Source organism: Sciurus vulgaris, assembly GCF_902686455.1.
Source record: "Sciurus vulgaris genome assembly, chromosome: 4".
Taxonomy (NCBI): Eukaryota; Metazoa; Chordata; class Mammalia; order Rodentia; family Sciuridae; genus Sciurus; species Sciurus vulgaris.
Window position 1 is genome coordinate 6,297,968 of NC_136464.1, and position 18,206 is coordinate 6,316,173.

General features: G+C 49.8%; 1 protein-coding gene across 2 annotated transcripts in view; it reads left to right on the forward strand.

Moving 5' to 3' along the window:
* Positions 1-18,206, forward strand: part of ADAM12 (ADAM metallopeptidase domain 12) — a 331,659-nt gene that overhangs the window by 213,643 nt on the left and 99,810 nt on the right. The window contains exons 5-6 of one of the 2 annotated variants that reach the window (XM_079136781.1): positions 4,333-4,409; positions 16,768-16,951. In XM_079136781.1, coding sequence (XP_078992907.1) covers positions 4,333-4,409; positions 16,768-16,951 — 261 coding nt within the window. The remainder of the gene's footprint in view (positions 1-4,332; positions 4,410-16,767; positions 16,952-18,206) is intronic. The other variant, XM_079136782.1, reaches the window with a different exon arrangement.

Sequence of the window (18,206 nt, forward strand, 5' to 3'; positions counted from 1 at the left end):
GGACAATTTATGAAAGCCGAAATCCACGCCCTCCTCCTTCATAAGCAACCGTTCAACCAAGTTGTTGAATTAGAAATTAATTTGATACCAATTTGTTCTTGGCTTATGCTTTAATGAGCTTATATTTCTGGGTATTTAATTTGAAAGTACATTTGATAAATAATCTATTAAAAATAAATTGAGACTAAGAATAGATGAGTTTGTGATTTCAGAAGTCCGTAATTAAGATTATTGTCACTTAATGCAAAAAAAAAACACTAAAGATTATTGTCATCATTTGATTTTTAAGTTTTAACCAGTATTTAGCTCCCTACAGTGCCATGTCATATTTGTAAAATGGGGGAAATTCTACATTGACCCCCAAAGGTCAGCAAGTCAAAACCCAGGTGGTGATTCTGGGAGGCAGTGCAGCCCAGCGCCTGAACTCCAGTGGCAGATGACTTGGAATCGTCCTCAGCTTTCATGTGCCTGTCGGGTACCCAGGGCTGAAGTCCTGTCCTGAAATCCCCGAGGCTGCATCTGCCACACTGGCAGAGGCTGAGAGCCATGATACCCTCTGGTGCCCTGAGGTGCTACAGTCCAGTATGGAATCCTTTGGAGAATTACCCTTGTGCCTCCCACAGGTGGCCGACCGAGAGTTATCCAGAGAGGGGAGCAGGAGCCGTCCTCAACCATCTCAGAGGTGCTGGAAGGCATGCTTGCTGTAAGGGCTGCCTCCCTCCCTCCCAGCACGGGGGATGTGTGCTGTGGCTGGCTGGCACCACCACCCAGTACCCCATGCCCAAGCCACATGTTTACCAAAGAGAACGGACGCTCTGGGGAGGGATGGGCACTGTGAGCCCACACCCCGGCGCCTGCGTCCTCAGCCAGGCAGAACTCAGCCCATCCCTGATCTACTCCCTGCCCCTCACGCCCACTGCCTTGCAATGTGCTTTCCCTCTGCAGGCTATGCCCTCTCCCGCCCTGGCCTGCCTTGGCCATGGACACCAGCCATCACACTGCCAGCGTGCTAGGGAAGATCCAAAGAGGAGCCCAGAATATGAGTGCTGTTTGCAGTTGAGGCGATCGACCACAGAAAACCCCAACCCCAACCGTGAAACTGATAAGGTGGCCCAGCAAGATGTCTGATATGAAATCAGCTTACAAAACCCCAACCTTCCCTTTACATTAAAAATAATCATATACAAGTCAGAGCAGAAAAAAGATCTTACTAATAATATTGACAAAGCTATACAATACCTATGCATAAATTTAACAAAAGCTCTCCAATAGCTGCATGTAAAAAATGTTTTTAACTAGACTGAAGGGCATTAGAATGACCCAATTAAAAGGAGAGACTTGCCACATACATGAACAGGATAGGACTTTATTGTGCAAACACAGGCTTTTCCCAAATTGACCTACCCTGCAATGGAGCAAAGGTCCTAATGGAGTATTATGGAGCTTAAAGTTTGATTCCAAATTTGTCCAAAAGAGAAAATAGGAAGTAAGAGCACAGAAACTTTTAAACAAAACATTCTCAATTGAAAACTTGCTCTAAACAAGGTTGCCAAGACAATTAAATGGGGAAAATGATAAAAAATAAAATGACAAAATAAAAAGATGACCCAAAAAATTAAAGAAAACATTTGCAAACCATACATCTGATAAAGGAATCATGTCCCAAATACAAAAGATTTCCCCAACTCTACAATAAAAAGACAACAACACAGTTTAAAAGCAAGTAAAGAATTTAAAGAAACGTAAAAATGACTCACAGCACATGAAAAGCTGTACCATATCTTTTAGTCATTTTGAAAAGAGAAACCCACCCCACATGGGGTTGCTGCTCCTGCCCACTGGGACGGCTGGTGTCGGTGAGGATGTGGGGAAGCTGTGGCCCCCACGTGCCGATCATGGAAATATAAACAGGCTCAGCTGCTTGGGAAGGCAGAGTGGCAGGACTTCAGACAGCTAAACACAGCCTCCATGGGATCCAGCCAATCCACGGGCAGGTGTACAGCCACATTCCTACCATGGTGTGTATCCAGCGGAACTGAAACCATGTCCACACGAGAACTTGTGCTGGAATGTTCAGAATGCATTACTCGTGCTTTTTGCATTCAGCAAAAAGCAGAAACAAAGCCCTCCAGTCACCTGGCCAATGGTAACCCATGTATCCAAAGGGTGGAGTATCGCTCGGCCTGAGAGGAACAAAGCCCTGTACTTGCTACAGTGGGAAGGAGCCTGGGAAACATTACCCTAAGTGAAAGAAACCAGACACCAGGCCATGTGTGTGTGCTTCCATGGATATGAAATGAGGGAACGGGAAAATCCATAGATGGGCTGGGAAGGGAGAGGAAGGAGCTGCTGAAGGGCTCCAGGCTTCTTTGGGGTGATAAAAGCATTTTGGAATTAGATAGCAATGGTCTGCTCCACCTTTAGGAGCTGAGTGATGGAGGCCATGAGACACCACGGGTACCATGAACGGTGTGGCATAAACAAATGACATGGTGCACTTTAAAAAGGTGAGATCAGCCGGGTGCAGTGGCGCACACCTGTAATCCCAGCAGCCTGGGAGGCTGAGACGGGAGGATTGTGAGTTCAAAGCCAGCCTCAGCAATGACAACGCACTAAGCAACTCATTGAGACCCTGTCTCTAAATATAATACAAAATAGGGCTGGGGATGTGGCTCAGTGGTCAAGTGCCCCAGAGTTCAATCCCCAGTACCCCACCCCGCCAAAAAAAAAAAAAAATGGTGATATCAGTGGTGTGGGGATTTAATCTTAAATTTAAAGGAGAACTTGTTCTACCTGATATCAGAATGTAATAGAGAACAATTGTAATTAAAACTGTGGGGTGTTGGCATAGGAAAATATCAATGGCGGTTTGCCTCAGTAGACTTCAGGACCTAAAAGTGGAGCCACGAACTTACTGTGGATATTCAGTGTGTGACAGGGTAGTACCCTAAATCAGGAGGACAAGTGGCCACAGAGAATAACTGGTGCTTGGTTTGTAGGGGAAAGTTGGATGCCAACCCCACACTCCCAGATATTAAATAAACTCTGGAGAGATTAAAGAGCTGATTGCCAAGACTATAAAAAACAGAAGAAAATAAAGAAAGATGTATCTGTGACCTTCAGAAAGCCATCTTTACCAAAGCACAAAATTCAGAAAGAGCAAGATGGATAACCTTGAATTTATAAAAATCAGAAGCTCTCAAAAACAGAAAATATCATAAGCAAAGAAAGATAAAAGATACTTCTTACATAACAAGTAGACTATTAATATTTGGAATATATAAAGAACTTCCACATCAATAAGAAAAAAGCCAAAATATCAAATCTCCCCACAATTCCCTTCTTTCGTTGCTTTTCAAATGATCCCCAAATCTTGTCCTCCAGTTTGTGACAATCATCTTCACCCCTTTCTTAAGGTGTCATCCGAGTTCTTCCATCACTTAGACCCCTCTGGTCCTTTATTCTTAGCAAAGCCAAGGAAGTCTGCTGGGCAGGACAACTGGACACTAAGTTCTGTCCTCCTGAGTGAGAGAGACTTTTGCTGAGATGGAAACAGGCTGAATCCTGAGTTCCCCCTGAGGGACCCTGGGTGCAGCCGGCTTCCTGAGGACCTGGTGAGGAGCACTGGGTGGCCATTCCTCGCCAGTGACCGTTAATGGGCACTGCAGCATGACTGTGTTCCACGATGAAGTCCAGCCTGGTTCTAGATGGATATCCATCTCCACTATGGAGGCGGCATGCTGTGGTTTCTTTCTTCGAGCATGACATTATTAAAGAACAGAATGTTTCGGGCATGTCACAGGGCACCTCTGTCTTAGAGGACCTTCCTGTTTGTTTTCCTGCTGAGAGACCTCCAGCCCTCCTTCGGCTAATGTGGGGCGGTTCTCTCTTTCTCTCCTTTCCTCCCCTCTTCTGCTCCTGGGCTCTTCTGTTTTCATAAGCCATAGATTTAGGCCTCGTTTTATTGCGTTTCACAGTGTGCTGAAATACCCCATACAGCTCCTCATCTCATTATGAAAGACAATTTACATGAGGGTCAAATGGCAATGGCAATGTGATTTGTTCTGCTGCTGGATTCTGTGAAACAGTCTGCATCCGGGCTACCCTATAGGACGGCAGAGGGGCAAGGATGGAACTGATGAATTTTAAAGCCCTGTTGTTAATTTCTGAGTAGATCAAGTACTCCTGGCTAGGTCATATTAGACTTTGCATTAAATATGTCATGAACAATGACATTCTACAGCTCAAACAAGTGGAGGATTGGAGGCCATTGGCTTAAACGTGGGCAAAAGGCATTATGAGTGAACCAGCTTTCTCCCCTGTCCCTTTCAGGGTCATTGTTACTACCATGGACATGTGCAAGGATATGATGATTCTGTGGCCAGCCTCAGCACCTGTTCTGGTCTCAGGTAAGTGCCACGACCCCAGCAGCTCTTGCGATTCACTCTAAATCACTAAGAGTGAGTGACCAGGCCTCAAAGACCAGGTGTCCCTCCACCCGGGCAACAAGGTCCTGGCCTGACTGCTCATAGCAGCACAGTGCACGGGGGTCTTAGCTTCTTGTTACCTGCTCCTTTTAAGGGCTGACCTCAGGCCTGATGGGCTGCCGGCCACTAAACTAGTGAGTTTCCACATTGGAGCGCTGTGTGAATTACCTTTCATTTTCCTGACTCTGATGCTTAGTGATTCCCACTGTGATATATTGGACATTAGGTATTAATGTTGAAGCTGCTGACTTAATAAAAATTGTAAAGGGCCTCTTCTCATTAGGAAACAAAATAAAAGAACTAATTTAACAGTGACCCAGGTGAGTTGCTTACAGGCTGCATGGGTAGGGGCTGCTGCTGGGCCATGGGCACAGTACAAGAAATAATTGCCTTCTGCGGCTGGAAGGCCAGCCCTGGGCATGACTCACAGCTCCGGTCCTTGCAAATCACAGTTGTGAGCCATCAGCTGGCTCTTACGCTCCCCAGGAAAACCATTTGTCTGACAAATATCCAGCTGCCTCAGCCTTCTTACTGGGCTTATTTATTGAGTTGTGGACTAACAGCCTGTATCCTCAAATCCTGGGGTGGTTCGGGCTGTGGCAACAGAGTGCGAGAGGAGGGGAGGGCCTGCAGGAGGGTGCCAGCCAGAGTTAGAAAGCAGGACTACGTGGGGCCCAGGAGCGGCTGCCGCCATGTCTGTCAGTTCCGTTGGGACCGTGGAGAAGGGGATACCGCGCAGCACATAGGTGCACATAGCAACGCAGCTCACCTCACGCACACCGTGGAGCACACACACAGGTGACAACACACACCACACCACAGATGAGGAGTGCACACACATGCATAACATCACAACACACGTGCACCACAAGTAACGTAACGCAGCACCACATACGGCGTGCCACATGCAATGTGCCACACACACACACACACACGTCAGTAAACTGCGATTGTGAGCATGGCATTGGCTGCAGTGGGGTCACTATGCCCCCGGCAAGACAGAAGCCCCATGAGGCTGGCAGGTGGGCACCTGAGGAAACCCAGCCAACCTCAGCCCTGGCAGGTAACCGACGTGTATAAGGACTCTTGAGCTGATGGCTACTCAGCTTGTCTGATGGGGGGAAGCAAGGAAATGAAGCTTCCAGGCTCTGTGGCGGCATTGGGTGGGGGGCATGGAATTCACGTGGGGTTTGAAGGTGCCGAGAAAAGACTGGACACTGAGGGACATGACTGAGCGGTGCTCTGTCCTGGGCACTTGAGACTTAAGTGAAAATAAAGGGGAAGGGAAAAGGGGACCCTCAGGAGAGGCCTGGCCAGGGCAGCTCATGGCTTCGTGTCCCTGCTGGCAATGGCGGGAGAGTCCTTTCCTAGGGTGTGCTGACCCAGCTAAAGGAGGCTGCATGCCCCCTGGCCCTGGCTCCGGCACAGCGAGCAAGCTTCTCCTCTGCCCACTGCTCACCTGCCAATAAGAAAGTGGGTGACCCCTGTCCTCCCACAGGGTTCTTTGCTCAGCCCCCAACCCACTCCAGCCCAGAGGACGGGGGCTGCATTTCCTCACTTCCTCCCCAATGTGTGATGTCAGGTTTATTCTTTAAGTATTTGCTTTTGGGACCCAGCAGTCTGCCCATGGCCCCTGACTACGATGAGGACCTTCGGAGCATGGCGTGGGGGAGACGTGGCCAGATTTAAGCTTCCACCAGGAGCTGGAAGTGAAGTAGGCTGCAGGGGCAGAACCCAGCCAGGCGCCTTGCGGTGTCATGGTGACGACGGTGGGCCTGCACAGAGGTGGTACCACACACGTGAGCGTCTAGCAGCCTCTCCAGGAGTGTTAGACACGCCCCCTCCAGCTTCGCTGGCGTCAGAAGCACTTCTGACGGTATGGGCGCCGATATGCAAGAGCACCACGGTCCTGCTACTAGAGCATTTGGGAGGAAGACGGGGAGTCCGTGAGCAGGCAGGATCCCCAACACAAGTACTGGCCCAGCGTGCATGGTGGGCGCTCAGAGAAGGAGAGTCTGGAGGTAACAGGTGGCAGGGGACAACCAGCCATCCTCCAGGAGTCCAGGTCCACAAGGCAGAAGTTGAAACGAAGTGCCATGCTGAGAAGCTACAGGCATGTGGGCTCAGCCAGGTTTCAGCTGGGGAAGGAGGTGACAGAGGTTCCGGGGGAGGTTTGGTGGAGCAGGACTGGAGGGTGGACCACGAGTCTTCAGACCACAGTGGGAAGGGCTAGTGAAGAGGGAACGCGGTGGGGCCAGGCGGAGGGGAGTTTGCCCCAGCCCCGCAGGCAGGGAGCAGGGAGGGTCGAGGCACCAAAGAAAAGCAGTGAGATTTTGCCAGAAGGTGAACAGATGAGACCCAGGGATCCTCAGGAGCAAAGGACCCCTCCAGCAATGCAAGCCATCAAGCCTGAGACCGGTGACATGTGTGGCATCCTGAAGGTCTGATCTTCAACAGGTTCTTCCCACAGGAAATCAAATCCTTGCTGGGAAAAGAAAAAGGGATTTTCCGAGGATTCCTGACAGCTCCTTCTCACCCTCAATAAAACTCTTCATGAACCAGGATGGTTAGCTAGTTAGATGAACACCTGTGTCCTGCAGAGCGAGGTCCATAACGGGACAAAGCTGCCCCGGCACTTGTCATGCCACTCAGTTACGACTCCACCCCTGCACCGCCCACTGTCCCTCTGTCCCAGGCCTGCTGCCAAAGCTCTTCAGTTCCCACAAAGCACAGAAAACTGAGGGTCCCCAGTTCCTCCCACACAGTCCAGGCGCCTTCTCTTGGCTCACCTGGAGGGTCTGAGTGTCAACATCCACTTCTTCCAGTGCCTGGAGGGGGACCTGGAGGGGTGGTCCGTCCCTGCTGCGTCTCCAGATTTGGTAGAGAAAAGCATTGTGAGGGTCTCAGGAAGTCATAGATTAAGTGCTGGTTGTCTAGTGTTGGTCACCAAAACAGAGTAGGACAGGGATGGGGAGCACTGTGTGGGCCTAAGGCACACCTCACGTGTGCCCCCGAGGATTCCAGTACCCAGATCTTTGTGCCACTGTTACGAACGCAGCAGACCGTCCACCAACAGAGAAATCCTGGGACTGTGCACCAAACTTTACAGTCTTGCAAGTTGAAAATCAGACCAGGGGAAAGCTGTGTTCCGTCAACTGCTCCCGGACAGAGCAATCAGCTGGGGCTGGGAGGGAAGGGAGAACGTCTTCATCTACATGGCACCCGCCTGGCAGACGTTAAAAAAGGAAATGGGAATAAAAATCATGTCGACTACAGTGGGCTCTGCAAGCACGTGGAGACCCAGGAAGGTGGAGCAAGCCGGGCGCCCTCAGGGACGCAGCAGCAGGAACCCGCAGGCTCCAGGCACTCAGGGGAAAGGCAGAGCGGGCAGCCGCACTGCTAAGAGGCTTGCTGGATGGTGGGCCCGTGAGAACTGTCCTGGAGCGGCCACGAGGGGGAGGAACCAGCAGGTCGCCCTTCACCTCTTGAAGCTTTCAGAGAATAAAAGGCGGGACAGCAGGGAGACATGAAGAGCCCAGGGGAAAGCGGGGCTGGAAAGGAAGCGGCTCTGTAGTGGAGGGAAGAAGTGCGCCATGGAGGAAGTCACAGAAGCCAGGTCAGCGTGGGGCCAGCTCCAAGTCAGGCTCGAAGCTCAGGCTGGGTTACCCTGGCCGGTGTCCGAGTCTCCCCACGACGCGCCAGCCGGTCAGTACCATCTCGGGCAGCAGCCTGCCTGTTCCCCTCTCCTTCCGTGCCAGTGTCTCGGGGCTCCCGCTGCTCCTGCCCCTCATCCCTGCTGGCGAGTCAGCGCCCGGGCATGCCATGCACGCGATGCTCTGCCAACCACAGTGCACGGGAGCCTCCTGTCACCATGACGGGGAGAGAACCCAGCTCCCAGCCTGGAGGAGCTCAGCTGGTATCCTTCAGAATGTGACGGACGTCCAGCCCCAACAGGATCCTGCTGAGCACAAGAGCAGCCAGGTGCCCAAGTTCAGCTCTTGTTCATAAATACCACGCTCCTGTCACCTGCAGGAGCTGGCTGCCGCCCGACCTCCTGGGGGAAAGTTGTCTCTCACCTGATCTTGTTCCCTGCCCCACCCTGTAGCCCCTGCTCAGACCTCTGGCACCAGGAGTGTCCAGGGCTCATGCTTCCAGGGTGAACCCCAGGTGTGCCCATCACCTGCAGGTGCAGGGCAGAACTTTGGCTTAATTTCTTATGAAATCACAGAGACTTGGACAGACTGGGGCTGAGCGATGGTCGATGAGGTGAGGAAATGGCATCTAGCATTGTGGATAGAAGTGGTTTAGAGCAAGTTATTTCATTCTTAAATGGAGTCACAACTCCTGAGCACCAGGTATGTACACCACCCACCCACACATGCACATCTTCATGTGCACGCTCCCACCTACGCACACTACCTGGGTGATGATGACTGGCATGTGTCAGACTCCACTTCTCAGCACTGTTACAATCTCTGCTCCCATGAGCGCAGGCGCAGGCGTCAAGGCCACTGTCTTACAGAGCAACCAGGGGCTCAGCGTCCTCAGGACCTGGTCTCTATGCTGTAGCCTGGTACTAGTAAGCCCAGTGCTCCTTCTTGTGGCTCTTCAAACACCCCATCCCCAGATGCAGCTGGTATCTGCCAGCTCGTCCCCGCCCCTCCCATTGCCACCTCAAGTCAGGGGAGACCCGGCCTGCATTTGCCCCCAGCTCTTGCATGTTCTCATGAGATGCTCACGGAAGCCATGCACAGGTGCGAGAGTCCTTGGTTTACAAAGAGAAGCAGACTGTGAAGGTGTCCTCCTCACGGCCTCCAAAGACAACAGGCACAACCCAACCCTGACCCATGTCTGCTGGCTCCTGGTTCCGCATTCGTTCCCATTGCACAATTTGGATCCAGCAATCCTTCTCGGTCCTGCCATCCTCCTGCCTGAGGAAGCCACCCTGTTCCTGACGGCTGTGTCCAGAGCATGTACCACACATGTCTTGCTGACTTTGTCCCTGCTGTCCTTCTGCCTGGGACACACCTCTCCCCGCACCTCCCATGTGGCTTTGGAGGGTCCTATTTTCCACCGAGGCCCAGATCAAAGGACACCTCCCTGAAGCTTCCCTGACCTCTCCCCAGCCCGCTGTGGTACCACCTTGACATATCAGGAACAGCACAGTTCTTGTGCAGAGTTGGTGCTCCATAAATACTGTCTACATCCTGTCCTCAGGCGCCCTTTCCTTGCCTCCTCGGGAGCGGGCTGCCATTTCTTGCTCTGCCTCCACCTGCCCTGTGGTAACAGGCTTCAGGGCAGAGAATATTTCTGACACTTTCCTCATAGCCCCTGGCTATAAGCTGGAGCGACACTAGGCTTTAGATAGGATAGACAGCACAAAATGCATTTAGAAAGCCAATTAAATAAATATATCAAGATGGGAGGCTCTTTGCAGCTGAACACACATTATCATGCTCTTTGAAAGTTTTGCATCGATTTTTAACTGTGTAATACAATATTTACTACACCAACTTTTATATAGTAAATACCAATATAACACACAATGCAGGAAATTTCTTGCCCCGTACTATTTAAAAATAGCCATCAACTTATTTTCTCCAAGATTCGAATTGGTCAGTGTTATAGCCCATGGAATCTGGGATAACCACTATAATGAAAATAATAATTTGCAATTTAACAATCAGGACAAGCACAGGCATTGCAAACTAAGTACTGCATGGACACAGCATTATTGTTTATAATGTAACAATCTGGCACATTTAAGAAGTCCAGACAGAAGTCTCAGCTGAGAAACCGAAAGGAAAACACCCTTAGGGGAAAAACATGAGGGAGGCCGGGGCTGTGGAGTGAGCACGGCCTTCCTGCGGGGCCAGGCCCAGCTGGGGCCACGTGCCACTGTCCCCCCAGCCCCTCACAGCTCGCGTCTGAAGTTCTGTGACCTAGACGGATGTGGTCTTTTTGAGATTCATAGTTCAGCCTAAATGGCTGTTGCCAAGAGGTGTAAAGCCCCAGAAGTTCAGGCATATGGAAGTGGCTTGCCGCCACCTTCCTGTCTGCAGGCTGCAAGTTCTGAGAAACCAGAATCCAGATTCTGCTGTGAACTGACCCTCAGGAAGTGTCCGTGGGTAATGTGCTCCGCCCACACAATGAAGTGCCAAGGCCCCTTGATCCCAGCCAGTCCTGGTATTTAAGGCTCTTTAAAGTCCAGTGGATCATATCAAGGAAAAAATTTGCATAGAGTGAAAATAAAACCCATTTGACCTTAACCTTTGCCCTCATGACTCTCTGCTCCCTTGGCCTCTGGAAGGTCATTCCAGCAGACACCTGCCTCAGGAATGGTCTGAGGCCTTTGAGTGGGGACACCTGGCCCTGAAGCAACTTGCTTCTAGTGAGGCCAGTGGTGTGGCCACCAACAGTCACAATACAAGGGGCAGGTAGAATGGTTAGGCTTCCTGGGACGGGTGTGAGGAAGGCCAAGGGTAGGGGGCACAGCAGGAGCAGAGTCCTGGAAGCTGGGAATTCGGAGTGTGAGTGACAGGCAGGTCTCAGTCTGCATGAAGTGTGTGTGGAAGGATGAGCCACCTGAGGCCTAGCAGCCAGGTGCGGCCTAATGGCAGTGAACCCAGCCAGGAGAGCCTGGCCTCCATGGAATGCCCAGTCCAGCACCCCCTCTCCACTGTGGCTCCTACTGTCCATCAGCACATGTCCCCCAGTCTGACTGCAGTCTCTTTCTCAGAGCACAGCCTGACCTTCCTTATTCTGCATCCTTACTCACCCATGGCCACTCACTAGCCCCCATGCCCCCTGCCTCCATCCTCCCTGCCATTCAAGACCCCTGTTCCACGCAGGGCTATTTCTCAACCTTGCCCACAGCACTGTGCTGGCCACCAGTTGCACTGAACAGCTCTGCTCTTGGCATTCAAGTCAGCTACGCCTCCCAAGCATGAGTGCTGACCAGCCAGTGTGGCCAAGGGCAGTGAGCAGGCTCAGGAGGCAGGTCCTCTGGGACCTGACCATGTGCTGCTGAGTTAGTATGCCGAGGCCACCATCACAGACTACCGTACGCTGAGTGGCTGGCAAGCAGAACTTCTCTCTGCTTTCTGGAGGCCAGAAGTCCAAGGTCCAGGTGTCCATGGAGGCTCCAAGTGAGAGTCCCTCCTGTGCCTGCTGGTGGCTCCTGACAATCCTTGTGTCCCTTGACTTGTGGGCATGTCACTCTGGCTCTGCCTCCATCCTCATTTGGCCGTCATCCCTGTGTGTCACCTCTCTGTCTCTTCCAGGGACACATGTCATTAGATTTAGGGCTTGCCTTCATCCCGAACGGTCTCATTTTAAGAAACTGAATTTGATTACAACTCCAAAGAACCTTTGTCCACATAAGGTCCCATTCACACAGGTACCAGGGATCAGCACTGAAGCATGTCTTTTTGTGGCCAGGAGTGACCTGGGGCTACAGTGACCTTGGGCTCTCTTCATGGTTTTCTCATTAGCAAAATGGGCTCAAGGCATCTGCTTTACAGAATTTCTAAAAGAATTAGAGAAAAATAGTACATTTAAAAGCCAGGTTCATGGAGGCTGGGGTGGGTGGGCAGTGGCTGCTAGTAACAAATATTTAATATTTAATAACAAAATTTCTCTGAGAGTTAATGAAAGTGTCCAGAAATTAGGGGTGCTGTTTGCACAACTCAGTATTCTAAAAACCACTAAATCTCACACTTCAATGGGGTAAACCTAATGGCATACAGGTTATTGCTCAGCTAAGCTGTTATTGTAAAAGAGGGGTTTTCCTGGGACAGTCTCTTCGTAGCTGCTATTGTTATTATGGATATGCCAGCACAGGTTGAGTATCCCAAAGCCCTGGGACCAGAAGTGCTTCCGATTTACACACATGTAGAACTCTGAGTCCTGGATAAGGGATGCTCAACCTGTAGGAGCTATTCTGAAAATCCACTATGATGGTTCAGACTTCCACTTGTTTTCTCACATCGCCACCCTGGTTGTGGGTTACATGGAAACAGGAGCCACGGGCAAGGTGACTTTGAGCCTCACCTGCACCTGCCTTGGCCGGGGTGATGGGTATTCGTTCTGCTTGCGCACAGGCAGTCCCCGTGGACATGGGACTGAGAATGAGCCCCGAGTATTGACGTGGCTTACTCGGGTACTGTTTGTCAAACAACTCTGAGGCAGGGTATTGCTTTTAACCATCAGCTCCTCCGAAAGAAGGACTGAAATTAAATTTCATGCCAACTTCATTTCTAACTTATGATTGCTGGTATGATATTGAGACCAAAACTCCTTTTCCAGGAAATTCAATTAGCGGTTAAACATTGAACTGACCGGAATAATTCTCATTTTCTAATCACTAGTTTATTGCAGGTAGTTAGAATCCATGTGCCACTCTCTTCCTGCCTGGGAGGAGTAAGAAAACCATAATAAGAGCAAAAGCATTAAGCTGTGTGATTGCCCAATGCACCATTGCTTCAGAGATTAAAACTGAATTTTCAGAGGACCAAAACTTATCTTTAGGGAGTATAGGTCTCCTGAGTTTTTCACTTTGAGAGCTGATAAAATCAACTTAAAGTTCTAAAAGATTCCTCTTACTTTCCATTCAAGGAGAAAACAACAGGATTTTAGATTTTAAAGGAAGGCTGTGGATTTTCACAGGAGCAGCTCATTCTCTGGCCCCTGCCTTCTATCTCTGTATCAGGGGGCTTGTCCCTCCTCTGGGCATCTTTTCCCTCTCCAAACAGAGCTGGGGAGGTAGGAGAGTGTGGAGGACACACAGGCCTGGCTTAGGCCCAGCTCTGCCTCTTGCACCAGGGCAGCCTGGGCAAAAAGTGAAGGCCCAGGCACTGCTGTATGAGGATCAGTCGAGCTGCAGGTGGAAGGAGCCCAGCCAGAGCCGGACTCCAGGAGGGCACCACAGGGGGCAGCCCTCGTCACCCCCAGCAGCCCCAGAACGTGGCCTCAGCTTCCCCATGACAGCTCATCAACGTGCCCTCCTACCGTCTCTTTAAAGCAGTTGCAGCCCTCTCCATCCTTCCCAAACACTGGAGACTCCCTTCTGATCTTTTCCTCCCTATCTGTCCAGGGAAAAGAACCCCTTTTCCCTTGAAAGTTCAAAGACTGCTAGAATTAAACCCATATTCTGAGACTCTTCCAAGTTTACAACCAAATATCTATGACATTCAACTTAAAACAAATTACACTGCCTTATCCAACTTGGGGCCAGAGAGGACTGTGAGAACATCAAATTTTTGCATCTCAGAACCCCTGAGCACTTCAGTTTTGTATCCACTGTTGTTTCCAACAATCGTTACAGTGAAGTGATTAATTATGCCCAAGATAGTCCAAAGCACTTATTTAATTATGTTGTATTACAAGCTGCCAATGGTGTGGAGCACAGGGCAGGGCTTCACCCCTGTTTCTCAACATCTGGCCTCTGGATGACTTAAAAGATAAAAGGAGATATGTGAACATTTTTATGACCAAGTAACAATTTCTAGAAATTTTCCATTAAGTAGAGAACTTTTGCAATAATCTGCTTCTCGTGATTGGAACGTGCTGACATGTTTTACTGTACGTCTTCAGCTTATTTAAATCAATGCAAAATAGAAATAGATCAATGCAACACAAATAGAACACTGGTACCACTTTTTTTTTTTTTTAGGGAAGGAAAGTCCCTTTTGTAGCAAATCTATATTTCCTCTCCAAGTGTGTTAATTTCCACTTTCCCTTTGCTTGCTTTTTAAAAGTTCTCTATCTTAATTTAGGCCTCCAAGAATCAACATGAATAAAGTCCCCATGACTTGTTTTTAAAATTAGAAATGTCTTATTATAAGGAACAGCTCAAGGAAAGACACAGCACCTGCCCCACAGAGGTGATGACCAGAGTCAGGACCAAATGACCAATTTGGTGATACCTGCAGACGCTAGCTTGTGGTTAGGGTAGAAGAGCCATGCATGATGACTTTGGGATTTGACATAACCCAAAATTATTCATATATTCCAAACCCTATGGACTCCCCATCTCTGGACAGGGTAACCCACAGCCTAACTCTCCATGGTTTCTAATGACCCCTGGCCTTGGTGCTGCCTCTCACGTGAGCCAGGCACTGTGGCACATGCCTGCAATCCCAGCGGCTCAGGAGGATGAGGCAGGAGGATCAAAGTCAGCCTCAGCAACTTCGCAAGGCGCTTAGCAACTCAGTGAGACCCTGTTTCTAAAAAAAAAAAAAAAAAAAAAAAAAAAAAATTAAAAAAAGGGCTGTGGATGTGGCTTAGTAGTAAAGTGCCCCTCAGTTCAATCCCTGGTACAACAACAACAAAAACTGACCAATTCCAACCTCTTCCATTTGAGTGTGGAAATACTGGCATCCTATCAAAACTTAAGAATGCCTAACTAGCCACCCACTGAGGCACCATCAGGAAGCCAAGGATGAGTGTAGGGCTGCACAAACAGTGAGCAAGCATGACTGACCCAGGAGCCCGCACAAGGTCCCTCCTCTGGGGTAAGCCCCCAGCGTCCGGGACACTGATGGAGAATGTAATTCACCAGCTGTTTCTGAAAGACAAAGGTGTCCCCACACCCTGGGGCGGATGCAGGAAAAATTACATACTAGAACTAATGCCCTGAACTGCGGTCCATGGGCCATACCCTCGGCCTAAATCTGCTAACATGACGTAAACCATCCTGTGGTTTACGTGGAATGCGTATGTGAATTATGCCATTGAGTCCGTGGAAGTTCACGTCTCAAGAAAAGGTGAGTCACGGTGTTGGACTGTCCCTTTACACTCAGGTGAATCTGCATGGAAATACTGTGCGTTTCCGAAGCCGAGACTGTGGTCCCTTTGCTACATGGTGGGAGGCACTGGATGTGTGGAGTGTGCAGAGCTGCCAGTTTAATGTGACCAAACTGCCACCTCTCCTGGGAAAACCTTTCCTTCGGCATCAGGAGGCCCCTTTTAAATTAAAATACTTGGCTCTCCTACGTTGGAAAAGAGAGCAATGAAAACAGCAGTCGAGCCAACGTACCCCTGGCTTGAAGGAAGTGGAGATCCTTAAGCTAGTGTTGCTCAGGTCCCAGGACAAGGCCCCACTCTACTCCAGAGGTCAGACAAGAGTTGTGGACCAAGGCTGAAGGCCACCTCTGCCTCTGCTTATTAGAATGTTTAGCCAATTTGTCCATTTTTTAAAACAATCTATACTTTTATTCCCAAACCTAAACGTTGGCTCTTTTCTTAGGTATTGTTATTTCCGGAAGTAACTGTATCTTGTGGGTGTTGTGTTTTGTATCGGAGAGTCACAGATGGCCCGTGTTCCTCTGGGTGGATGTGTCAACATTCCAAACACATTCCAAAATGCTCAGTGTTTGGAGCAACACATGCACAGCAGTCTCACCCGTGGGTCCACCCTTACCGGTGGCAAAGAGAGGTGCTGCCATTCAAGCACTCCCTGGTCCTCCACTGGCTCCAGCTTCTTACAGGATAGCACAGCCACCCTGACAGGGGTTCCCATCAGCCCCACCTTCCAGCTGGAAGAACCAAGGCTCAGTGAGAGGGGACCCTGGTCGAGGTCTTGCAGTTAGAAAGCAGCAGATCCGGAGCTCAGACTTAGAGCTACTGGACTCCAAAGGCCACCTGCTCAGCTGTGGGGCTAGAGCATCTCCGCATGGTGCCCCTGGGTTCTATAGGGAGACTTCCCCAGGATCCAGGGCCAGACCTGGCCTCTGAGGAGCAGTTCAAATCTTTGAAAACTTCCATTGGTTCCTTATTTGCACATCCCTCACAAATTATATAAATAAAATTTAAAAATATATAAATTTGTATTCATCTGAATCTCTTCAAATATTTAGGAAATAGGGCTGCTCAGGATAAATAATTTAGGATTGTCCATTAAAAGAAGAAAAGAAAGATTTCCCCTGTGACTGGCGTCTGCTGATTCAGATGGGGCATTGGCAGATGAGGTGTCCTTTCTCAGGACTTCTTCCTCGCAATATATCTTGGAGACATAAAAGAGAAAAGGCACATAAAAGCAAAATGTAATCTGTTCTTTGCCATAAAGTATTTCAAACGAAAAAATCCTCAGGGTTGTTTCTCAAAAGATTTGCAAAATGAATGAATGCACACCCATGACACAGAAATGTCCTTTCTGAGTCCAGCCGAGGCTATAAACAAATGGGTGTTTCTCCCTTTCTTCTCTCCCCATTAAGAACTGCACTTTAGCCTCCAATGAGAAGCCCTCCTTAATTCTTTTTTCTTACTTCTTTTCCAACAGGGGACTTATTATGTTTGAAAATAAAACATACATCTTAGAACCAATGGCAAATGCCACCAGTCAATACAAACTCTACCCAGCCAAGGACCTGAGGAGCAGCTGGGGCTGGTGTGGCTCCCAGCGCAACAGCACCGGCCACCCTGCGGACCTGTTCCACCTCGCCTCCCAGACGCCTCCGAGAAGGGTACGTGGGAGACCCAGTCCCATGCTTCTGGGACACTGAGCTCAAGCAAGGGACCCTGGGTGCTGGGAGCCCTGGAGACACCTTGCCTCAGGATGCCAGGGCCCCGGAATGGACGACCCCATTTATCAGGAGGGGTGGACATGGCACGGCAGAGCATGATCAGGGTCCAAGGTCTGCCTCGCTGTGGGGTGCGTGTCAGTCTCAGACATGCTAAAATATGCTGGTAGCGTCATATCCTCGGGGTCAGAGGATGACAACACTGTTGTTTGTCCTGTCCCAAGGTCGGACCACAACCAGGCAAACAAGACCAAAATGGCCCTAGGCCCTGTGGCTGCTCTCTTTGCACTCTAAGAGAGGGGCTGCACCAGGTTCCTTCATTCAGTCTGCTTTACAGTTAGCGTCCCCATAAGAGGGGACAGAAAACGCTTGGTGCTTGCCAACCTGCCTGGCAGAGCTCTCCCGTGTCCTCGACCGGGCTGCTTGCTAAGGGACCTTGCTGACACACAGACCACACCCCAGTGCCTGTACCCGCCCTCCTGGGACTGTGTGGCCATCCATGATTTCTGGCCACCTTCCCTGGCTCTGCTCTTAGAAGGTCCTCCTTCTGCCACAGCACTGGAAAGAATGGTTGCAAACAGAGTCCCCTCTCTGACCCTTCCCGAGGGACGTGGTAAAAACTCTGTCCCTCACAGCGGCCGCCCCAGCCGTTCGCAGGAGCACTAGGGTACTGGAGGTAAAGAGTTTCCCTCCCCCACTAGGTTGGGGGCTCTGAATTTAAAATAAGTACAACCAGAGAGGACATTATCCACAATTTCCTGGTATCTATGTACAGATTTCCTATTCCTCAATTTATAGAAATCAAAAGGAAAAAAATCAAAGATGAGACAGTCAAATGACCGTCTGGGAATGCTTCTCTTGACCCTCTTGACACATTCTGTCTTTTCTAACTTGAATTTGAGTAGACCACTGTATAACCGTCCACATTTCATGAGTATTATTTGGTTCGCTCTAAATCAATCCCTTTTCTAAATTCCAACAGCAAGGGATCCTTCTGACTTCTCACTCCTGACATCTCCTTCTTACCCGTGGATTGTCCTGCCCTAAACTGCTCTTAACTGCCTGTGACCCTGACCTCCCCTATTGTTGGGCTCCCAGGGTTTTCTCTGGTGGGTGCTTGAAAGCTCCTTCTTGAAACTTCTGTCTCCGTCACAAGAGGTATTGGGGGCTGTGCCATGTTGATCACATCGCAGCGAGG